Raw genomic sequence first — 25,966 nt, forward strand, 5'->3', positions numbered from 1 at the left:
AGGGGCCAGACTGAGGGGACGTATGGATCAGACTGAGGGGGGATACAATTGCCAGACTGAGGGGACACATAGACCAGGCTGAGGGGGGACATAAGGGCCAGACTGAGGGAACACATGGACCAGACTAAGGGGGACACAGAGTCCCCTGCAATTAGGCAGCCGCCTTAGGCGCACGCCCCTCGATTGAGCTACTATTGGGTAATAATAATTACACCCCAGATTGTGACAGGGTGGGGCCTGTCAGGGGTCATGCGATTGGGCTGCTCAGTCCAAAATGCCCGGGCCTATTTTTTGTCCCATCCGGCCTTCCCCCCATTCCACTTCATAGACCTGAGTTTTCTTGGGCAAGCGTTAAGGCATAGGTTGTTTAGAGGGAGACCCGATTCCATTTTCATTTTTCAGGAGGAAGGATTCCGCTTCCTCAGGATCCTGAAAGGAGGGTTAGAAGCCCCTAAAAGTAAAGTAAAAAATAAAAATATTTAATAAAAAATTAATTAATAAATAAAAATTGATTTAAAAAAATAAAATATTAAAATGTGAAAAATTAAAATAAAAACATGTGTGTGTGGAGGGGAGGTGCAGGGTACAGTTCCAGTGGTTGTTTATATAATGGGGGGGGCGAAAAAAAATTTCGTTTTACAAAATCCTCCCCAAAAGGATAGGGCGCCAGCAGGGCTGGTGCAAGGATTTTTGCTTACACAGGCGAAGGTGCATTTTACCGCCTTAAGTGACAGTAATTATTAGGGAAGCTCCAATACCATTTTTTAGAGTCTGAGTACAAGTACAGATACTTTTACTAAAGTACTCAGCGATACCAATTACCAAGTACTTGTGCAAATGCTCAGTATCGGCACCGATACTGCATCACTAGTAAGTATATAATGTTATACTGTTTCACTGGACATCTGACCAGCTTTCTCAATTCTCTGGGAATAAATATGGTGAATGTCGCTCCAATTCACATAATCTGTTAATCACAACCAGCATGGGGTCAGAGACCTCATGGAGGTAAGTAAGGTGTTGATGCATTTGCATAGTTGGAGCTAGGAGGTGTTATTAACCTGTCCAGAGAGAGGTGTTAAAAGTCATTCTGAATTGAGAAAGCTGGTCGGATGTCCAGTGAAATGTCCTCAACAAAAATACAGCAAGTCCAGTTGCCTTGACTTATTTTTTACAGATACAGAATAAAGTGTGCTTCCTTGCTGATGGTCCAAGACTACCAACACTGCTGTGGTTAGAGTCACATCTTTGTGTGTATGCAGGACTTGAATGTGTCTCTTTGCCTTATGAACTTCTCCAATGACCATTAAGTAAAGGGGCACTTCTCCACTGACCATCAATGTACAGTTCACTTCTCCTCTGACCATCAATGTACAGTTCACTTCTCCACTGACCATCAATGTACAGTTCACTTCTCCACTGACCATCAATGTACAGTTCACTTCTCCACTGACCATCAATGTACAGTTCACTTCTCCACTGACCATCAATGTACAGTTCACTTCTCCACTGACCATCAATGTACAGTTCACTTCTCCACTGACCATCAATGTACAGTTCACTTCTCCACTGACCATCAATGTACAGTTCACTTCTCCACTGACCATCAATGTACAGTTCACTTCTCCACTGACCATCAATGTACAGTTCACTTCTCCACTGACCATCAATGTACAGTTCACTTCTCCACTGACCATCAATGTACAGTTCACTTCTCCACTGACCATCAATGTACAGTTCACTTCTCCACTGACCATCAATGTACAGTTCACTTCTCCACTGACCATCAATGTACAGTTCACTTCTCCACTGACCATCAATGTACAGTTCACTTCTCCACTGACCATCAATGTACAGTTCACTTCTCCACTGACCATCAATGTACAGTTCACTTCTCCACTGACCATCAATGTACAGTTCACTTCTCCACTGACCATCAATGTACAGTTCACTTCTCCACTGACCATCAATGTACAGTTCACTTCTCCACTGACCATCAATGTACGGTTCACTTCTCCACTGACCATCAATGTACGGTTCACTTCTCCACTGACCATCAATGTACGGTTCACTTCTCCACTGACCATTAGGTAAATGGGCACTTCTCCACTGACCATGTACGGTTCACTTCTCCACTGACCATCAATGTATGGTTCACTTCTCCACTGACCATTAAGTAAGGGGCACTTCTCCAATGACCATTAAGTAAGGGGGCACTTCTCCAATGACCATTAAGAAAGGGAACACTTCTCCACTGACCATCAATGTAAGGGGGGGCACTTCTCCAATGACCATGTTAGAGAACACTAATTTCACTGTCTGCTTTTCTTTCCTGGCAATTATTTTCATTATTTTTTTCAGTTCATTATAATTGCTGAAAATATTATAGTAGTATAGAGCAGCAGTAGGTTCCAAATACATAAGTGAGCCACATTGCTTATTGTTTTATTTATTCTCATATCTACAACTTGTTCACACTGATGTCTCTTGTGAATGAGTAAGGGGTACTTGTACCCCTACCCATTCACTAAAGGGTTAAATCAAATAGTTAGTAAAAAGTCCAGACTTTTGACACAATCCTTTAACCAGTTAAAGTCTGTAGTGTTCACACCCCTTTCCCATCCAGGCCATTTTTCAGTATTCAGCGCTGCAGTACTTTGACTGACATTTATTCCGTCATGCAACGCTGTACTGAAATTCATTTTATACCATTTTTTAGGGACAGATAGAGCTTTCTTTTGGTGGTATTTAATCACCACTGCGGGTTTTATTTTTTACTATATTAAGGAAAAATTACAGAATTTAAAAAAAAAACTGTTTCCCCTACACTTAATGATAAAACATTTATTATTACCCAATTTTTGGTAAAATATAAAATATGGGGTCACGTCGGGTAAAAAGACACCAAACATGTCAAGCCTTAAAATTGTGTGCGTGCGCAAAACTTCAAAAAACTATAATACCCAAAATTGGCCATAGGCGACACTTTAAACTTTAAGCACTTTAAAAGCATCAGTTTAGTGTTATCAGTGATTGATGGCCCTAAGATAACCCGCCAATGCGACTATGCCGTCCGTCCTTTTTTTGCAACTGGTTAATTGAACTTTTGACTGTCCCTTTAATTTAAAAAAAAAATGGCTCCATCGATGTAATCCAGCGTCAATCATGATGCACGACACCCGCCGACCCACCGCAATAAAAAAAGTCCTGCCGCACGACGACCGTCAGATCCATGCGAAAATTCGCCACAAACTGACATTCAGCACGAAAATAAACAGATGGGGGGAGCGAGCCGTGACGTCACGGTTCGCTCTGCCCATTTTACATTCTCAGCTGTCAAATGCTACATAGCAAACTCTTTAAAGAAGCCAGGAATAATGGTGAAACAGTGGAAAAGATTTTATCCTGATGGTGAAAGCTCTGGTAGTGCCCATCACACTCATGGCTAATCTGAGCCCCCATACTGCCAAAGTCTTACCTGCCTCCTTATACCTGGTGCATTAGTCTCCTCTGTGTCCCATTGTTCCCCAGAATCCTTGTGCCTTTTTCCAGCCCTTTTTTCCCCCTGTGCCTCCACAGCAGTCAGTGTCAGCAGTGCCTCTGCCACTTTGTCATTTTCCCAAGCTGACAGCCAAATGTATACCAAGGGGTGTAACTGACATTGATTTTGTTTACATTCCACTGTGGGGCCTGAAGCTGTCATTTAGCCCTAAACACCCATTTAGGGCTATAAGAATGACTTGAACACCCTCAGCATCAATTCTTTAAAGCAGATAAGACAAGAGCTTCAGTGAAGGAAATAGATAAGGGCATACTGATCCCATCAAGGGATAACACTGCATCTGCCGTTGGGTCCTTCATCCTGGGGTCAAATCTGTCCAGTGTCTTGTTGAACCGACAAGCTAGCAAGTCCACATCCTACGTTCCCCAACACAGACATCTGTCCTGTAGGACTTCTTAATAAAGAGACCATTTCCCTGAGTCCAGACATTGTCTGATGAGAAAATCATGCAATTTTTTTACCCTGGGAATGTGCACCATGGAGATCTCTGGGAAATGAAACAACACCCAGGACAGGTTAGGCCACCTCTATTGATGCCGCAACACTCCTGGTACACCCCTAATGATTGATATCAACCACAGCTGATGATGGGTCAGTGAAGTAATGATAATAATAATGATGAATTACTTGTAACTGCAGAATATTGATAGGAAGTGTGGATTTTTTGAGACAAGAGGTCCCAACCACAGAAGACAATCTTCTATTATAATACAGACAACAAAAAGTTTGCTAGAACAGGATGCCTCTTCTAGATTCATTATCAATCTAGAACAGGCATATTTTTGCTAGTAGGCACTGCATCTTAGTTTCTATTTTCTAACCAGAAAAATGAGGCTGGAATATGGAATGGACCATACTAAATGGATAACAGAAGCAGTCAATTACATTCATAGAGTACTTCCAACAACTGTGAACATTTCTATTCCATATAAAGTGAGTGTGTTTCCATGAAAGCCAATATAGTCATACAACGTACCTGAAAGATGACTGTAAAATAAACAACAATTATTGTTGTGCTAACAAACAATCTTTTTTCTTTCACCCGTTCTCCATCTAATAAAGCGACTAAAGCAAAGGCAACAGCTCCCCTCAGGCCACCATATGACATCACAACTTGATCTATTATTTCCAGTTGCACCATTCTATACCGATTTAAGATCCATGTTTGAACAACAACACCTAAAAGAAAGAGAAAACTATGAATAAATATACATTTGAATATGTTCCGTTTTGAAATTAAATGTTACTCACATTATTACACTAGCAAAAAAAAAACAAAATTGCAGTTCATTATAATAACAAAAATACGGTTTTATCAGTCTGTTATATTACCCAGTCTCCAGACCTTAACCCTTTAGAAAATTTATGGAGGGAGCTGAAACTTGTGGACCAAAATCCCTCCTGAGATATGTGCAAACCTGGTAACCAACTACAAGAAACATCTTACCTCCACCAAGTACTAAGTCATGTTTTGCTTGGGGAACAAATACTTATTTTACTCACTGAACTGTAACTCAATTTTTAACATTTGTATCAGTTGTTTTTTTCTGGATTTTTGGTTGATATTCTGTCTCTATCATTTAAAACACACCTATGATAAAAAAAATTATAAACCTTTAATTTCTTTGTAAGTGGGCAAACTTATAAAATCTGCAGGGGATCAAATAATTATTTTCCTCACTGTAGGTCCTCCACTTCTGGACCTCTCTTGACAAGGGTATTTCAGAGGAAGCCTGTTAACCACAATCACCATGACTGTCTTTAAAGATTTTGAAACCTGCCTCCGTGCTCCAAAAAACTTCTTATGCTTGCATGTACAAATTCACAACCCTTTTTAGATATTATCTTTATTACCAAACAACCCTAATGTCTGTTCCTACTGCATTCAAGTGCACCCCATCACATCATCAACAGTACTGATTAGGGATGAGTGAATCTGCTTGGGTTTGATTTATGGGGGTTCATCAAATCCTGCTTGAAATCCATGCAACCCAAACATAGCATTAAAATCTGTGCGGGTGGAGGTAAATCTTGATAATACATTCTGACCATTTTCAAGGCTAATAGGGAAGCTATTGTAAAAAAAAATGTAAAAACATACTATACATGGGGAAGAGGGTCCTTTTAGAGTGACTTCAAGAGTATCTTACAGGTGACGCCTCCTATCACCTTTCCACTTTAAAACTCGAGTTTTACAGTGTTACATGACGCATCACGTGACTGGAACTCCCATTTAAGCTAGTTACTTAAGTCAGTTGAGTTGTGCTAACTGAGCTACGCAAGCAATCTGAGGTACCTGAGCTTTCTATGTGGCCACTCCTTCTGCTCTGCTGCCTCCAGCAACTACTACAGAGTCTGCTGCACCTTCGCTGACCTCACAGCCTCTCTGTACTTCAAAGTCACCACTGCTTTTGCAGCTCCGCTGCACCTCTGCAAGTACCACAGACATAGCTGCATTCCTGTAGCACTCACCATGCCCCCAGCACACCTGGTGCACAAACAGCTTGGGTCTCTACTGCATTACCCCAGCACCCGCAGGCTCTGCTGCAGCTACAGCTGCACCTCTTCTACCCATCTCTGCACTCCCAAGCATTACCTGTGGTTCCAGCTATACAGTATCTAGTGCCTTCTTTACCTTACAGTTCATTGTTGCCCTACCTAGGGTATGTCTGGCAGAACAACAGCTACACCACTATATGCTGAAATTTTATGTACATTTTCTAGAAGTTTGCAGGATACACACCAACTCAAGAGGAGGAATTATAATAAAAAATGACTGCACATAGAAAATAAGTAGATCTATGGGATAAAAGGAAGGACTGAATGATAACATATACGCCTCTTTTATTTAAATTGATTCCTCCCTAACTACTGGTGCCCCTGCCATTTATATATATTTTTTCTCAATATACAGATAATTGAAGAATCACAGTGAATTTAACTATTTTATTTCCTTTTGCTCCAGAATCTGCTATCATCATTTCTTTATTATATAGCTATCATTTTCCTTGATTGAATTGTATTAGTTATAATTTTGTGCTCATCCTGATTCCTATAATAGTTGTTCATTTATTTTGTATTGTAATATTTTGACGTTCACTTCCTGTATGTGTCTGTTAGAGTGACATGGGCTTCACTGAGGGGTGGGGTCTAAGTGCCAGCCGGTGTTCACCAGAGCTCCTGATGGTGGAGATGGGCTAGGCTTCTTGCTGGTACCAGGTCGCGATCCCCAGGGTTGTCCTGCCAAGGGATGGATGAGAACAGGAGGGCTCCAATGAGGAGACAGTAGTCAGATCCAGGCAGAGTTCAAGGTAGGCGGCTAGCAGAGGGTGGTCAGATGTTCCCAGGTCAGCAACGATTAATCAGAGGATAAACGCAGGAGTCCAGGCAGAAGATCAGGATGGACAGTCAGCAATGACAAAACAGCAGAAGTATAAGCTCTTAGACAAACAGGAAGCTGGCAAAAAGACACAGCACCAGCTCCTTGCAGAGCTAGTGCTTAATTACCCTTCTGAATCAGAAACGACAGGCCCGGGCATGTTGTCCTGGATCATGGCCCTATATAACGGACCAACGGCGAGGGTGTGTGTAAATGGCACCCTTTCCGAACCGTTTGGGATCACCAATGGGACACGTCAGGGTTGCCCCCTTTCTCCGCTGATTTTCATTTTGACTCTAGAACCCTTACTGCGCTCCATCCGGATGAATCCGGACATCAGGGGCATACAGCTTGGCGCCCACCAACATAAGATAGCTGCCTACGCAGACGACTTATTATTTTTCCTTACGGCCCCAGACACCTCTGTGCCCAATCTCATGTCTGCCCTCCATCTATATGGGGAACTATCCAATTTCCATATAAACAGTCAAAAATCGGAAGCGTTGAATCTCACTATTCCCCCCTGAATGCTCGAACGCATATCCCTAAATTTCCCATTTCAATGGTCTTCGTCCTCTATTAAATATTTTGGAGTGCACCTCCCGTGAGACCTAAAACACACTTATAGTCTTAACTTTTTGCCACTTCTCCAGACAGTTCAATCGGACCTTCTTGGGTGGTCACGACAGGCCTTCACTTGGACGGGTAGGTGCAATGTTATTAAACAAAATGTACTGCCAAGGTTCCTCTACCTGTTTCAAGCATTACCAATTTCTCTGCCCAGCAGCTTTTTTGCCTCTGTACAGGCCATGATCACACGGTTTGTTTGGGCGGGCAGGACACCGCGACTACGACTGTCCATTTTACGGAGACCTAAGGACTCAGGGGGCCTTGCCTTACCAGACATTCAGCTTTATTATGTAGCATCACACTCGGCCCGTGTTATGGACTGGTGCCGACATGAAGAGATTAAGCCTTGGGTGGCTATTGAGCAGGGCATGTCCGCCATTCCGCTTGCGGTGTTACCATGGTGCGACAAACAATTGGATAAGGCAGTTAGGCTGCACCCCACGATAGGAACCACTTGGCGAGTAGCCCGATCTGCCTTTCTGGGGAAGCAACTTTCGCCGTCTCCCTCACCCTTGATGCCGATAATAGGCAACCCTCAATTCCCACCGGGTCTCGAGGATAGACTACTTTCGAACCTTCGGGCTGCGGACAAGTTTCGAGCAATGCACTTCTTAAATGAGTGGTCGAGGCTGCACCCTAGTCAGCACTGTGTCCTAGGCAGCTGCCTAGTGGCAGCACCGGCCCTGCTCTCGCCAATACCCCATCTGGTACTATCGTACCTCGCCATCCAGTATGAGCAGTGGCATAGCCATCGGATTTCACAGACGCCTCCCTTTTCAACTGATGGATATGAGGTCTGACTCTGACGGGAGATTTTTGTTCTTGCAAGGGAAGGTGGGTGTACAAATTTACACCCTTGGGAATGTTTATGGGCTGAATCAGGCGCACGTCCCGTTCCTCACTTGCATGCTGCGCTCTCACGTTGACTTCCAGAGTGGAATGACAGTCCTCGCTGGAGACTTAAATGTTCACCTGGACCCGTCGCTAGAGTCCTCCTCTGGTCGTTCACATGTTGCCCCTAAACAGGTTACTAGTCTTAAATCCCAATTGCATACTCTTACTTTACTTTAATTGCTATCACATAGGGGGCTTTCAAGCCCTCCATGTGATAGCATATTGGTGGTGACAGGTCCTCTTTAAGGTGACACTGGGGGTCCAAAAGACCCCTAGTATCACCTTTCCACTTTAAATAAGCTATGGAAGTGCAAATCGCACTTCAATAGCTTATTGCTCAGCTTCAGGAGCCAAGCAATGACATCTATGGGACTGGAAGCAGTGGCGGAACTACCGCCGGTGCAATCAGTGCGAGGGCCCGGGGCACTTTCCTGCTCTTCCAGTGTGGGCTCTGCAGGAGCAGGGCATCTGACCAGACCTTTCTAAGCAGAGGAGCGGCAGGTAAGTTCCCGCCCCCCGCTCTCCCCCGCAACCCCCCACAACTTTATTTGTTTATATTTCATTTTTATTTATTTTTATTGAATACTTTTTTTTTTTTACTTTACTGTTGGGAAATATTAGGGGTCTAAACAGACCCCTGATATTTCCCTTTTAAAATAGAAAAAGTTCAGGATAGGTGTTGTGTACTGCTCTTTTTCATGTAATCAGACAAGTGGATTATAATGGGGAATATTACACTGTAATGTTCCTGATTATAATCTATTTATCTGATTAAATGATTAGACGGGGCCTCTGTTCTATCAAAGTTTGAGACTACGTTAGAATGTGTGACCAGTGACGTGGTCACACATTTTCACGTAATCTCGCCCAGTTTTTTGGTGTTGGAATAGGTGAAGCATTCCAACGCTTTCTCTGCTGTTCTAGGGCAGATCGGCATCGCAAATCGCATGTGCAGGAGAACCGATCTGCCCTGAAACAGCTGATCGGTCCTGAAATGTCACTTCTATCCGAATTTGTGAGTGCGGCAGATAAAATCTTGCACCAGGGCCCTTTGGTTATTAGGTCCGCCACTGACTGGAAGTGATGCTGAAGGAGATTGCTGAACAGTCGTTCTTCTGCCCAGCTTCCCGCCGATACCCGAGATGCCAGTCCCGGGCCCGCAGGAGGGGCAGCAGAGCCTGGGAGACACAGCAGGAGTGTCGGGCACTTTACCAGCCCGTAGAGGCAATCTGACAGCAGCTGATGTCTATTTAAATGGGCCTGCTGCCAATGACATATTAGGTCCGTCACTGGTCACAAAGGGGTTAAAAAATATAACAATGAAATAAACCTTTAAAAAATTAATATAGCATACATAATTGTTTCACAAGCCATTTTGTAATTTATTGTTATTAAAAATTACCTTTACATTAAAACATAGAATGTGCTGTTACACAGTTGTAAGATTTCACATATGCATAGCCACAGTTAATATTCAGATTAATGTGAGATGACAATTGATATAGTTTATTTCCTTATGCCATTATATTGTAAGCAGTATTATAGTTGGTTCATGTGCCTCCATCCAGTGGTCATTTTGGTTATTGCACATGTTTTTCTGTGTTCCCTTCCCTCACATCTATGATGTATTTCCCTTGTGTGTAATGCTCCGCCGTTCTTCTTCAATAGTCTTTCCTGTTTCATGGCTGCTTGTAACGGGACCACATGTTAATCTGCATTGCATGCTTGGAAACATTATCATCTTTGGCCACCTTCAAGGAGAACTATGGGGTCAGGGCTTTTACCCATAGTTCTCCTAAGGGTAACGGGAGGACACAAACTAGCGTCCTCCCGTCACCCAAAGCCCAGTATACCATGAGCTACAGCTCGCGGTATGCTGAGACGCCGCAACCGGGACAGATCCCGACAATACTGTCTGGATCTACCCAGCTGCGGGATTGACAGCTGGCTCTCACTATCTAGAGGCAGAGCCAGCTGTACCCGCCCCGTCCGTTCCACCAGTCAGCGCTGGACAGGGGAGGGGGGAATCCCTGCAGGGAGCCGTGAGTTATAGTCACTGCTATCTGCAGGGACAGGATCGAGAAGTGAGCGAGCGATGGTATGTGTTCGCTCACTTCCCGATCTATTGAGCCGACCTGTGACAGTTTCATTGTCACAGGTCGGCTAGAACTATGAGGCTGAGTGATTTTCACTCGCCTCATAGTTCTCCTTTAAATACTGCCAACTCATTCATCTGCTGTATCCTGTTGTCTGTAACCCTCATGTACAGAATAAAGCACCTTTGTGGATTGAAAAGGTATTTGGTGAGTTCAGCTATCTGATAAGGATTGTCCGCAGTGATTATATCCACTTATACAGGCCAGGCATAGAGGTCTCAGCAAGGGATAAATCGCTAATACAACAATCGGAGTCAGAATATAGACACCCCCAGAAATGTCACTTCCTGCTTCTGTTATTGGCTGACTGATGTTCACAGAAGTCTGCACTAAGATACAAGTATAATTTTTGGCATTCCTTGCAATAGGTGAAATACTCCCTAAGGGATGCAGACACTGCACGTTTCCCTATTACAACACAAGAAGCCCGCCAGCTGGTTATAAGGAACCCGACCCTCCCATTCAGGAATAAGTTTAGAAAAGGAGATGGTGAAACAAATAGCTGTTCCTTCAGAATAGAAACAGGTAGCAAACTGCAACAAAGTTTGTTAAAAGTCTTGCTATGTACACAGATCACCCAGAGAAGATTGATTTTTTTTTCTCAACAAAAGAGAAATTACTCTATAAATGGTCACTTTTCTACTGAACAGGGTTATGTTCTCTTTACATGACTAAGGTTGCTCAGAGGTACCCCTTTAACTAAAACCATCCATTTTTCCATGACAACCCAATCCAAATCTTAACAAATTAATACTCTACAGCAGAGATGGAGTTTAAATGGCCACAGCAGCCTTTTAATACAAACCATAATACATAACATTTTATAAATAACAAACAATGACCAATAATCATACTGTATAAAAATTGTTTTGGTTTCAAGGTCCTTGAAGACACTATAAATCTATAAACAGACCAGTATCTGGGGGCACATTTCTTGTACTTGAATGGCCCCAGCCACCATACACCGCCTCTGGGACATAATTATATTGATTGTAGACCCACATTGGTCCCTATTACCTGGTCATAACAGTTTGATCTTACCACCACAGATGGGGGTCAAGTTATCCAACCACAGACAAACGCCTTCAAGGATCCAAACCGTCACAGCGCAATAAGGGCGACACCTCACGCTTTTGCGCCCCTCCGCAGACGAACAGCCCGCTGCAGCCAATCCTGCAAGCCCAGAAACCACATGTCCGGGCCCACAGCATTAAGATGGACTCCAGCCCCCCGCAAATATTGACCAGCATCTACCTCCATCTCCACATGGCGCACCACCATGCCTCGGTTACAGTAAACCGGACAAGCAAAATGCCACGACGTACATGCTACAATGTCCGACCAGACAACAACCATACCCAGGAAGGATGATAGTAATCTCAAAATATCAAACCTGACATCCTGAATCAACTCTAACATAGAACGAACACGCATACCATTGCTACCTTCATGAATCAGCAACACATCAGGGGGCCTATCCAAACGTGAAAAGCGGTGAACCTCCAGCACAACCCGACTGCATTGTAAACCGGGCACTCCAATTCCTTTGGCCTCCTCCCGTGCAAACCCCAGCTGCCTGCCATTGCATCGCTACTAATCCCTACGAGCACCCCAAGAAACATAGGAATGCCCCAGAATCCAGATGAGGCAAAGACGGTCACCTGAATCAACACAAGAAAAGAAAACAGAAAATACAGACCCCCCATACCATTTTCAAAGAACAAAAATGAGCACATATAAAAGGCAATTACCAATCACACCAAATGTGGCTAAAAATACAAGCGGTACCTACTAGACTACCAACTTCAATGTTTGCTCACCAGAACCTCACCTAGCAGCCTCCGTAGCCACCACTATGCAAAAAGAATGGGAAGAATATGCATCAAAACACAAAGCCGTCAGACATTTACAAAAAAACACCACAAACTAGATCCTAAATAACGCAGGCCCATCCGCATGTACCAACAAAGACCCCCCTCCACATGGACGCAACACCACAAACTCCTCCACGGCACTCACCGGGCACAACCGCACATCCTCACTGCGAGACAGCACAACCCTCAACCCCTCTGATCCATCCTTGACCTGCGTATAAGCAGGATCATATATAAAATTGTGTGTATCTTCCTGAACTCCTTACCGGATCTCCTAGGAGATGATGTCTCTAATACGGTGCTTGTAGCGACCACGGAGGCACCATGTAGTCAAGTAGTAATTCCAAAAGATGTCACCAGCACTCCAAAAGTAGATTCAATATATTTTAATGACAACGGTCATTCAAAATCACAAGTACTTTCGGGGCCACGTTGGGTTCTGAGCCTGATGACGTGGCCCCGAATGTACGTGGCCCCGAATGTACTTGTGATTTTGAATGACCGTTGTCATTAAAATATATTGAATCTACTTTTGGAGTGCTGGTGACATCTTTTGGAATAAGCAGGATCATAGACCCAACTTCCAAAGCCACATCACCCATCTGCTATCCACCACTCCTGCCCCGACCCGGGCTCACAACCTCACTAATCCGCAAATCCCCCAAAAAAGTCACCAAGAAAGCTGCCCGGAACGCAACCACTTCATACTGAGACACACATGTAAATGCCAACTGGTCCTGGATCAAAAGCAACTGAGAAAAGGACCCCGGTTCCTGGAATCCAAATGCCTATGCCCCTTATGATAACCATTCACCACCTGACGCACCAAAAATTGCTTATTATGATCTGGCAACCCCATCCATTTGAACAAGAAGGCCAGGCCCACCAATTGCCTTTCCAGCCAAGATACAGACACCCCATCCACAAAATCGCAACTAACCCAAAACACCACCAGAGGAACATGATCCCCATCATACCTGGGGATGCCTAAACTAACCTGCAAGGCGAACTAGTCCTCCCAAACCTTTGAGTAGGCCGCCCATGTAGCCTCGCTCACAAACTCCCGTACTACTGGTCTAGACCATATCAATAGTCAGCCATTGTGGTTCAGTAGAGGCTATGGACTTGAGTTACATCCTGTTCCTTGGTGTGCATAGAGCTGAAGAAAGTATTTAATAGTTTTGCATTCTCTTTGTCCCCAGTTACCAACTCTGAGTTATCTTTTAAGGGGCCTACATGCTCAGACCTGATTTTTTTTTACTGCTAACCACTTGCTGACCGTGATGTTAAACCCCCTTCCTGCCCAGGCCATTTTTCAGTATTCAGCGCTGCAGTACTTTGACTGACATTTATTCCGTCATGCAACGCTATACTGAAATACAGGCAGTCCCCGGGTTATGGACGTCCGACTTACGGACTATCCGTACTTACGAACCGGGGTCCATAGTTTTCCTACATGTACCGGCAGCTGCCGGTACATTTAGGAGAACTGTGGCTGCAGCGGCCTGTGGCCCTTCAAATCCCCGTTGCTCTCCGCGCCTGTGTTGGCGGAGGCAGCGGGGACACAGACCGCTGCATTCCTAGCTGCCCCCCGTACCTCCGCTGATGTCCCAGCATTCTCTTCCCGCGGTCCGCCTTCTTCTCTTCCCAGGTCTGGCCGATCCTCCGGTCCGGCCGCGGCTCCTTTGCCCCACCCCCTGCCTCCTCTTCGTCTGCAGGCTGGGAGCCATACCCAGCCTGCTATTTGATATTGTAAAATGCAATAGCCAATAGCAAGCTGGCTATTGCACCCGCCCACTGCCTGCTGTCCATTAGCATGGGAGGACCTGATAGAGAACTTTCTCCTTCAGGCTCCTCCTCTGCAGTGGGCAGATGCAATAGTCAGCCTGCTATAGGCTACTGCAATTTGCAATATGCAATAGCAGGCTGGCTATTGCTCCCAGCATTAAAATTAAATTTAAAAAAATTAAAGTTTAAAAAAAATTAAAAAGACAAAAAATGTTAAAAAAAGGGGGGAAAAAGTTAAATAATTAAAAATGCAAAAAATAAATAAATAAAGTATATAAAATAAAAATAGAAAAAAACTTTTTTGGTGTGTCATTTTGAATTATTTTTTAAAATTATATTATAATCTTCTGAACAACAGGAACAGACAGCAAAACAAATGTGACCCTTCCCTATGCTATCCAAAACAAAAAAATTTTTTTGGCTGGAGTTACACTTAACAAATGTACCTGTTCCGACTTACATACAAATTCAACTTAAGTACAAACCTAAAGTTGTGTGTAACCCGGGGACTGCCTGTACAATTTATACCATTTTTTAGGGACAGATAGAGCTTTCTTTTGGTGGTATTTAATCACCACTTAATCACCACATGTCAAGCTTTAAAATTGTGTGCGCCCACAAAATCGCAAAAAACTACCATGCCTCAAATTGGCCATTGGCGACACTTTAAAAACATTTACCGCTCATCAGTTTAGTGTTATCAGTGATTGATGGCCCTAAAATTATTGCTCTCACTGCGACGCTCACGGCGATATGTAACATGTGCGACGCTATCGTTGTTTCTGCATGTAGGCGCGCCCGATGTGTATTTACGTATATATGTGCAGTGGCAGGGGACTTAAAACTTTTTTTGGTGTTTTTTTTTCTTTAATATGAGACTTTCATTTTTGTTTACTTTTTTTTATAAACTTATTTTTTACACCTAACTTGAAAGCCCCCAATGTGATAGCCAGAAAAAAATTACAGGTCCTCGTAACCTACCTGGCGGTAATCCCGAGTGTGGCTCGGGGTTAGTTTTCAGTACCAAAAACGGTAACCCTGAGCCACACTCATGATTACACTGTAGCGTCACTTACCTTGTCCATACGAGCCCCGCTGTGTCCTCCGGCCAATCCGTCTTCTGGGTTCCTTCCCTTGCGAGCACCTGCGTCGCAGGGGGGCGGAACCGACGGAAAATTCAAAAGTAAAATATAAAAAAAAAATACTGAGATAATCAGACCGCCAGGGAGGTTAATGGAGACATCAGGGGTCCCCAAGATTGGGCATTTTCACAAGTACTCATACTCATGAAAATGCCCTGATGTCAGCACTTTAAATCTTTAAAGTGAAGCTGCTGTCTGGGGTCCTGCACTTGCTGAGGACCTCGGCAGCCTTCCCGTGAACCCTGGTACCTGTTTACAGCCTCTTACTAGATCTGTAAGCAACACTTTATATCTGGCAGTGCCCCTCCTGAGACTAGACTCTGGATCCACCCCTGGCTGTACATTGTTTCTGGTCTGATGTCTGCAGTACATTGGTTCTGGTCTGACATCTGCCATGTATTGGTTCTGGTCCGAGGTATGCCGTGCATGGGTTCTGGTTTGAGGTCTGCCATGCATGGGTTCTGGTTTGAGGTCTGCCATGCATGGGTTCTGGTCTGAAGTCTGCTGTGCATTGGTTCTGGTCTGAGGTCTGCCGTGCATTGGTTCTGGTCTGAGGTCTCCTGTGCATTGCTTCTGTTCTGAGGTTTGCTATGCATTGGTTCTGGTCTGAGGTTTGCTGTGCATTGGTTCTGGTCTGAGGTCTGCAGTGCATTGGTGCGGGTCTGAGGTCAGTCGTGTATTGGTTCTGGTCGGAGATCTGCTGTGTATTGGTTCTGGTCTGAGGTCTGTGATGTTGTGTTCATGGGTGGACTGGCCATTTTTGCAAACGGACCATTCTGGGCCCTACCACACACACCAGAGCAGGGACAGGGTTGTTTTTCATACTGCACTTGCTATATGCGCCGAAACACCCGCTCTGGTCTTAGATTATTCAGTTCTCATGTCTCCTGCAGATAATTAGCAGAAATTAGGAATCTAGGTCAAAACAGGCAAACAAGAAATATTCTGCCATGTGGCTCACTTTCCAAATCGCCTATATTGGTCTAGATTTTGAAATTATCTTACCAATTCCCCTGCAATTCACCTGTTAGTGAATAGACCTGGTATTTTGAAAATAGTGTGCAGAAAAAAATTCTGTAATACAAGAATATGAGTTTGTATATGGGCGGAGCACAATTGGGCCCCATAATCTCATATTGCCTGGGGCCCCATGTGTTGTCAGTCCACCCTGAACATACCTGCCCCCACAGGAGGTCTGCCTCACTCTTTCAGGCTAAACTCTAAGCAAACAATCAAACATACACATGAAAAACATATCAAAGCTAATTTAACTGCCACAAGATTAGTGTTTTATCCATCCAGTCCATATATCTACAGCTCTTCTGTACAAATATTTCAAGATGCTTATAGCAGGTCAAATTCAGGTACTCACACTGCTTCATTTTAAAACAGAAATTTGATGATCTTTTAATTAATACAGAGCTGCATCAATTTTTGTCTTTTTTATTAACCTGGAGTTCAGCTTTAGACAAGGCACTGAGAACATCTGTAAAATCAACAATTACTCTGCGCTAATATAACTACTCTAAATATCCCAAATTCAATAAATAAAGTTAAAAAGATAATAAATAAAACAAAGATACAAAGTGTCCTTGTTTGAATGTGTCAAATCTGCAAGATAAAGTGCTTCCCAATAGTGTCAGTGTTAACAGTCCAAAAGTGCTTCTTATAAAAGTGCAATCCTTATATGAGATCCTCCAGAATCTGTTAATAAAGAAACTTTGGGCTTTTCTGAGTACTGCCTTCACTCACCAGATTTAATAGACCAATAAATATTGGTTGGGTAGCATTTATAAATAATTCTCAAAATGTAGTCACTCCTCACGGATATCTCCTCTCCTCCGATCAATATTCAAATTCAGACTTCCGGTTCCGGCGCCCGATGTAGCGGACGCAGAGTGCAGAGCTCCCGCACGGCCAGGGCAAAACTACATATAAAATCTAACTTCAGCAGCCTACTCCAGCCCATATACACGACAAACGCTTGTCCGATCCATAGAAGCATGGATAAGTTCCTGGCGAAGCGGCGCAATGGTCCTCGTGGCAAAGGTACCCCGGTACGAAGTAGGAGGCCGCAGAGCCAGACCAAGATGGTCGCGACTCCTGAATCACGCGATATCAGTGCCTCATCAGATGACGAGCTGCCCGCAATGTCGGACCACAGCCTGATCGCCGCTGAAGTAGCCAAACTGCTACGGCCGACTATCCAAGACGCGGTGACTAAGGCATTCTCCAGGGGCATACAGTCCTTACGTCAAGACCTTCTGAACCAGGCCCAGAGAATCTCGGAGGCGGAAGCACGCATAGTGACCCTGGAAGAAGGAGCGGACGCTTCGGCCTCCCAGGTACATGTGAACACCAAACAGGTACAATTTCTACTAGATCGGGTTGAGGACCTCGAGAACCGCTCACGCCGCAATAACGTGTGGATCGTGGGCCTCCCCGAAACTTACCACCCATCATCGCTGCCGAGTATCTGCGCCATTAACATTCCGGATCTTCTGGGCCTAGGCCCAGGGTGCAAGGTGGAACGTGCTCACCGACTGGGCCCTCCCAATCCTGACAGAAAAGGCCAGCGACTGGTCATAGCCTGGTTTCTGGACTATACAGACCGCATGGCGATCTTACAGGCATTTCGCGCCAAAAGAGAGCTCTTCCTGGATGGCCACCGACTTTTAATCTTTGCGGACTACTCAATGGAGGTCACTAAGAAACGCAAGGCGTTTGGTAAAGTTTGTTCACTCCTGTACCAGAAGAAAATTAGATTCACCCTAGCCTACCCTGCAATACTTCGTTTCCAAGCGGAAGATGGATCCTCTCTTGCATATTAAGACCCGGAGGAAGCACTCAAATGTGTGGAGCGGATGCTATCCTTGGAGGAGCCTAGGGCGACTGGCCGTTCTCCCCTTCCCCAGCGCCCCATCACCCCAGCTAGAAAGGCTTCAGTGCATTTGCCAATGACACCCACAGATTCGCCTTAGACGCGGGTGATATCACCCACATATCGTGTTTACCGTCAGGTATGTTGCACTTTTCTTTGTTTATGGGGAGGCCATAAGCGGAACTACCCGACATGCTGAATGGGGAACTCCTCACGCTTCATATAACCTATACCCCCAGGTATAGGTTATATGAAGCCCACTGGCCACAATAACGAGAAACAGTTGTACAATATGGAGGTCACGAACAATTCTGGGACCCCATTTCTCAGAGACCCACGCTAACGGGAACGAATCTTGTCCCACCTATCTAAAGACGGCATAAGGGGCTCATTTACCTGAACACTTACACCCGGGGTCTGTCCAACACAATGCAGATGGGCACCTTCTTGGTTGTTAACCTGGATATCGTGTGAAGAGACACAGAGAATCTTGTAAACTTTGGGGTGAAGGTAGCTGAAGACGGTATACTATTTACTGCTCAAGGTTATGTCCCTGGCTTGGCGGCAGCCTAAGTGCTCACTCTGCCAAACTCTTAAGGAAAAAAGTGAAGTCACTAATTGTTTTATTTCAGTGTCATTTTTTATTTTTTGCTTCTGTTTTTTTTCCATCACTTTTTGTTCATAGTTATGGTCATGTTGACCAACATACAGTATTCTGCTCCATGTTAGTCGGAGCTATAGATGCCACACGTTTTTTATCAGGAAGTGTCTGTGCTATGTCATACGGCTTATTTCCAAGGCTGAACCGTAATGCAATATTTGTACTGAGGCTCAAACTAATAGTGGGTTCTAATCAGAGAGATATGATGCTTAGAGTAGCGACTGTCAATCCAGCAGCAATTTTTTCTCCATATATGATTTTATTGTCTACTGTTTTCTTCTACCTGGTCTACAATATAAATGGTTTACGCTCCCCGGCGAAACGTATGATGGTTCTCCGCCACCTAAAAAAAAATGAAATCAGACATAGTGTTATTACAGGAAACGCACCTGCCCCTGAAGGATATTGACAGGATGCGCAAATTATGGGTGGGCGAGATCATAAGCTCACCAGCAGTGGGCAGGAGGGCAGGAGTAGCGATACTATTTAAAAAATCCTTTAATTACAAGGTGGAATATGTAGAGGCTGATCAAGAGGGTCGTAGACTGCTCGTTAAGATCAGGGTGAACGACAAACTTTATTCACTGTATAATGTTTATTTCCAAATTCCCCTACTGTCACTTATTTCCAGGAGACCACCTCGTGGATACTACAGGATGACAACCCACATAAGATCCTAGGGGGCGATTTTAATTCCGTCATGGTTCTCCAGGAAGACAGGTCTGTTAAAACACGGCGCGAAGCTGGCTCAGGTACTTCTTCCCCCACACCTCTCCATGATATGGTCACCACCGCTGACCTCATAGATGTATGGAACGGAGTACACACACTTCTCATCTGTCCACAATTCCTTTGCCAGGTTGGACTACTTCCTGGCGATGGCAAGTGTGGATGCATTGATTACAGACACCGCTCTAACTTCTATTGTCATTGCGGATCATGCTCCGATCTTGATACAGATTCAGCCTTCCCTCCCGACTGGCAACTCATTTGTCTGGCGTTTTCCCTCGCATTTATATGCAGACACTTCTTTTAAGGCAATGCTGACACAGGCTTGGCAGGAATATGATTCATTTAACAGTGATCATATGGATACACCGAATCTTTTCTGGGAAACGGCCAAAGCGGTCTTGAGAGGGAGAATCATGTCATACGTCGCTGCTAAAAAGAGAAAAGCTAGGGCCCAGTTCCTTAGAGCAAGTACAACATTACGTCACGCCGAAATTAAATATTCTTTAAAAGATTCGGCAGACCATAGAGCGACATGGATAAAGGCAAAGCTGGACTTTGAATGGTGGAGTAATCAGCAACACCTATACTACCATTCTCACTCCAAACTAGCCTTTCATAAATTTGGTAATAAATCAGGCAAAATGATGGCGAACTTAGTCAGACAACGTACTACTAACTCGCACATCTCGTCCATGCGAACAGAGAAGGGGGCCTATACATCCGATTCCAAGCAAATTAATTACATTTTCACACAATTCTACAGCAATTTGTACTCGGCAGCTCCTGTGGACATGGAACAGGGGGATCACTTTTTAAGATCAATCTCCCTGCCTAAGATAAACAGTGATGATCTAGCCCAGTTGAATGAGGACATTACCGTGGAGCAGATTCACAAAGTCATTGGGGTCTCTTCCAATGGTAAATCTCCTGGCCCGGATGGCTACTCAAATGAATTCTACAAAATAATGAAAGAACAAATTTCTCCCACCATTCTCAAGGTCTTCAATAACATGTGGCAGGGAGGAGACTATCTAAAAACAGGATCAGAGGCCCACATCAAACTGTTACCCAAAAAAGATAAAGACCCCACTCTCCCAGGCTCCTACAGACCTATTTCCCTAATTAATGCAGACGCCAAGATGCTATCGAAAATTATAGCTGATAGGTTGGCTAGGCTCTTGCCACATCTAATATCCCCGGCCCAGGTAGGATTTATTAAAGGCCGTTCAGCGGTATCAAACATTCACAAATTACTGTCTGTCTTGGAATATGCCAAGATCCACCCGACCTCTTCTCTAGCGCTTATATCCATAGATGCGGAAAAAGCTTTTGATAGCATCCAATTCCCCTGGCTATACAGAGTAATGGAGGAGATGGGGCTATCGGGCCGATTCAAGTCCTTTTTGACAGTGATGTATGACTCTCCTACGGCTAGAATTTGTACTCCAGGTCATATTTCAAATCGCTTCCCGTTGCTACGAGGTACCAGAGAGGGGTGTCCACTGTCACCGCTGTTATTCAATCTAGCATTGGAACCGTTGTCAATATTTTTTCAAGGAACTCCAGACATCTGTGGTGTCCCTTTTATAAAGAGCCAAATAAAAATCATACCGTTCGCAGATGATATGGTATTATTTTCAAACAATCCCATCCGGGACCTACCCCTTATTCTAGCCACTTTTGCTCGCTATCAGACATTTTCGGGCCTGACCATTAATGCTTCAAAATCCAATGTCCTCCCCTTAACCTCCCCAGCATCCAAGTCACTAAGCTCCTCCAGCATATTTAATTTGGCTAAAGGGTCGATAGAGTACTTGGGCCTTCGCGTAGGTAAAACCACCTCATCGCTATACACGTTAAATTATCCCCCTCTTTTTGACAAAATTAAACATGAATTGGCAGTATGGGGGAATCTTCCTCTCTCGCTCTTTGGCAGAATGCACATGGTAAAAATGATATCCTTTGCCAGATTACTGTACCCTATGCAAACGTTACCTTTTCTCCTGAAACATAAGGATGTCACATCCATCAATAAAGCATTTTCAGCCTTTATTTGGCAAGGGAAAAGGCCAAGAATATCTTTAAAGAAACTATTTCTGCCCAGGAGCGAGGGGGGAATGGCTTTCCCCAACCTTAGATTATATAACCTAAGTTGCCTCCTTAGGCACTCAGTGGACTGGATAGGCTCCACCTCTCACTACTCTAACTTTCAACTAGAAACTGAGATGGCCCATCCTTGGAGACTATCCGCCATTTTACATTGCCCGTTATCTATTATACCTCCCACCATCCGTACAAATGTTATTATTAGAGATATGGTAGTGGCCTGGAGGGAGACACACAAGATTGCAAAAATTAACCCATATTTCTCCAAGCATCTCCACATCAGAGGTTGTCACAGACTTACCCGGCGTGTCCCCTCGATCCAGCGACGTGCCGTCTCGTGTGTGACGTCACGCCGACTCCTCCTAAGGGGCGCGGCTAACAGGGTAAAGGGTCAGCGGGCTTGTCACTCGGCGTTCTCTCGTTGAGGAGACTCGAGTGACGATCAGAGAACCTCCACGCTATCTTACCTATCCCTCTACACTGAGACACCCGCAGGCTATCCGAAGTTCAAACCCCGCTGTGAGCTTACCACTGTACTGTGCACCCAAACCGCAAGTATCCTGGGATTTGTTCCAACTTTAGTAGACGCTGCTACTCGTCCAGTGCTTGCTGCTTATCTGCTTGGCTGCTGCTATCCCACACGCACACCCATAGAACCCCTTCACTAGTACCGGAATATCAGCCTATTTAGTCTGCATCTACTTGCTCGGGGTAACTGGACTGACACTGGCTAGTGCTGCTACGGGGACGCATGTGGGGTTGCCATACTGCTATACATACTGCTTGCTGATAACTCTGTGGGAGTGTGCAGGAGCTTGCTTCCAACCACTTATTGCTGATTGCCATATTGCTGACATACTTGCATGGATGTGCATTGCATTTGCTTGCTATTGATTGAACCTGCCTATTTCATAATCACTAAGTCAGTCCGTTTGCCAGGTCCACATTTGCTCTGCTGGCTGTCCACTAACTGTGCATCACCCACTGTCGAGCTCCCCAATCCCACCGGATCTACCAGTACCCCAGTAAGACCGCTTGCCACTCAGGAGGGTGGAGTAGGGTGCCATATCCCCAAAGCCCAACTCCATTCTTCTCCGTTTTGTTTAATAGGAAGCACATGATGAGTGCGGTCTCCCTCTCGCAGTTACTGTAACTGGGAGCCTCTCACTGAAACTTCCTCAACTTCTCAAATCCCCATCTGTTCCGCAGCTGTGATCCAGCCAGAAACTTATCGCACGGATACCCCTTGACAGAGGTAACCCGGCATTCCCACAGGGAGTGGAGTATAGAACCTTCGCCAAATGGGAGAATAAGGGGATATCTACTTTTCACCATCTTGTATCCAAAGCCACAGGCAAAATGCTTACATTCTCGGAGTTAAAGACCACTTACCAGGTTCCTGCACAAGATTATCTGCACTATTCTCAAGTGACAGCTCATATGCTTAAGTATAATTATATCACTCCCCAGTCTCTATCTAGCTCCCTCATTGATAGGATACTCACAGAGGGGAAAAAGTCTATTTCTGATATATACTCCTATCTCAGACAAGCACATATTCCCCCTCTAACCAACTCCAACGTGGTTAAGTGGAGGGAAGATATACCAGCAGATGAGATAGTGGAGAAGATATTGATAGGATATCGATCTACCTGTAAAGCGATGGCTAACGAACAGTGGAGGGAAACGCAATATAAAATTATCCACAGAGCGTATTATGCGTTCCAGATTAAACGTAAACCGGGCTCGGAGGGGGGATACTTAAATCACTGCCCCAAGTGCCAGTTTCCAGCCGCCTCCCTGTTTCACTGCTTATGGGAATGTCCGGTAATACAAAAATTCTGGTCCAATGTCATTGATTTTATTGCTCTAGTGGTAGACAGGAGGTTACCATCTGATGTATTATTGATTTTGTTCAACTACTGGGAAAGTCCTGGGGTTACAGTAAATACACCAGACAATGGATAAGTATCGCACTTCTGGCAGCCAGGAGAAACATTATGAGAGAATGGCTTGCCAACACTCCACCAACCGTACTGGGCTTAACAAATGATCTCCTAAATTTACTGTATCTAGAAAAGTTATACGCGGAAACACAACTGGAGAATGACAAAAAAAAACCTCCTTCTATGATAGGTGGATACCGTTTATTAACCAGATCCTATCACCCACTGAGAGGGAAAAATTTCTGGCTCCCTTTAAATTCACCACCAGCGTGCTCCTAGCTCAGATAGCGGGAACTAGATAGGTAGATCTCTCTCGCGGGCTAGCCACGAGCTACAGTAGGGTAAGCTCATAGACATCCATCAGGAACGCATGTAATATTATTTGGGTACACTATATATCTACTTAACAAAAGATTGCAAGGACACAACACTTCTGTAATTAGTTTTAGGTTTTATCTGTATTATGTATATGTTTTATAAAGACGTTAACATACAGAACTTGTGATGTATCAACACAAAAAGAGGAATATACGATACCTGTGCACTGTTTATGTTACATGTATGTACTGTTTCCGCTAAGGTACAAGACAATACCGGCATGTTCTGTATAACTTTTATGTTTCTCATATAATGTAAAACAATAAAATTGTTTAAAAAAAAAAAAATATTCAAATTCACAATAATTTTCAGATAAATGCCAGATTTCCCATATCAATCACATTTCATTAATATATCCCCTCTCTTCCCATTGCCAATAGTACTCAGAGAAAAAATATAAAAAATTGCTTTGAGTAAAATCCTCAAATGACGTTTATTAGAAAACGGTTATAAAAACTTCCAATAATGTCAGATCTTAAAATGTTTTTTTCCACATATCACTCCTAGCCTGCTTGGTTACTATCCTCCCTTTTCTCCTCTCACTCCTTCTCCGGACAAGGCAGGGGGAAACAGAAAGCAGCTTGTAGGATTACTAGGAACTCAGCTGGCAGCGTATACGTGCCCACTCAACTAGTTTCGTCAAAAAAAGACTTTCTCAAGAGTGGGGGTTTAGGCTGTCTTAATCTCTTTAAATAGCAGAAGGTGTAGTGTTCCAACATGCCACTATGTGTCATCCTAATATAAAATCTTAAAAAATCCATTCTTTATGTACTATTATTCGTTATAATACACCACATGAATAAATTATTTGTTGTCACCCCCTACATTGTTAATATACATGGCTTGTTTTATATTAGCATCATCGCATAGTATAGAACAAAAAGACCCCCTAAATGGTAAAATTATGGGACATCAATCGAAATATATATATATATATATATTTATATAGTGAGTTTCCAACCACAAATCTGGGTTAGACCCTCTGAACAGCAAAGATGCCACAAAAAGGATAAACCTGTTGTATCTTTTTTATTATGTTATTTAAAATGTTTTCAAACACTATGGGGGGAATGTATCAAAACTGGAGCAGACAGAGTCTGGAGCCCATGGCAAAAAAACAGCATCTCTCTTCAGTTTGCTCAGGTAAGATTTGAAAATGAGACAGAGAAGCTTATTGGTTGCAGTACAAATCTGCTCCAGCTTTTGTCTGCTCCAGTTTTGATAAATTCCCCTCCAATCCTTCTTTTTATATTTTGAATGTGCTCCTTAATTCTGAATTTTAACTCCCTAGTGGTTCTACCCATGTATGGGAGGCCACAAGGGCACTTCAACAGGTAGGTCACATGTGTAGTATGGCAAGATATACAGTTTCTAATTTGAAATCATTTATCATTGGTTCTTGAACAAAATTCATTGATCTTCTTATAATTTTTCCCCACTCTCCAACCCATGCATCTTTTGCAGGGTTAAAAACCTTTTCCCTCAAAAAATTATACGATCATTTTGGTGGTTTTACTACATTGTGGATCAGTTTGCCCCTCAAGCATGGTGCCTTTCTATAGATAACCAGGGGATTTTTGGATATTAGCGGATTTAATATTTCTTCTGTTGTCAATTATCCCCAATGTTTTCTCAAAATTTTCTCTACATCTTTATACTGTGCAGAGAAATCCGTAATAAATGAGAGGGAGAAATCCTTATGTTTCTGTTGTCTACATTCATCCTCTAAAAGTCTTTCTCTATTCAACAAGCGTACCTTATTTTTGATACCTACAACTTCCTTTCTGTTGTAGCCCTTTTCAACAAATCTGTCTTCTAATATTCCAGCGTGTTCTGT

General features: G+C 43.8%; 1 protein-coding gene across 1 annotated transcript in view; it reads right to left on the reverse strand.

The window, feature by feature from the left end:
• The window catches only part of SLC9A3 (solute carrier family 9 member A3), a 313,153-nt gene that overhangs the window by 140,939 nt on the left and 146,248 nt on the right, over nucleotides 1-25,966 (reverse strand). Inside the window, exon 7 of the mRNA XM_018558948.1 lies at nucleotides 4,539-4,741. Within this exon, the coding sequence (XP_018414450.1) occupies nucleotides 4,539-4,741 (203 nt within the window). The remainder of the gene's footprint in view (nucleotides 1-4,538; nucleotides 4,742-25,966) is intronic.

The sequence above is a fragment of the Nanorana parkeri genome, unplaced genomic scaffold (genome assembly GCF_000935625.1).
Source record: "Nanorana parkeri isolate BGI_ZX_2015 unplaced genomic scaffold, ASM93562v1 scaffold370, whole genome shotgun sequence".
NCBI lineage: Eukaryota > Metazoa > Chordata > Amphibia > Anura > Dicroglossidae > Nanorana > Nanorana parkeri.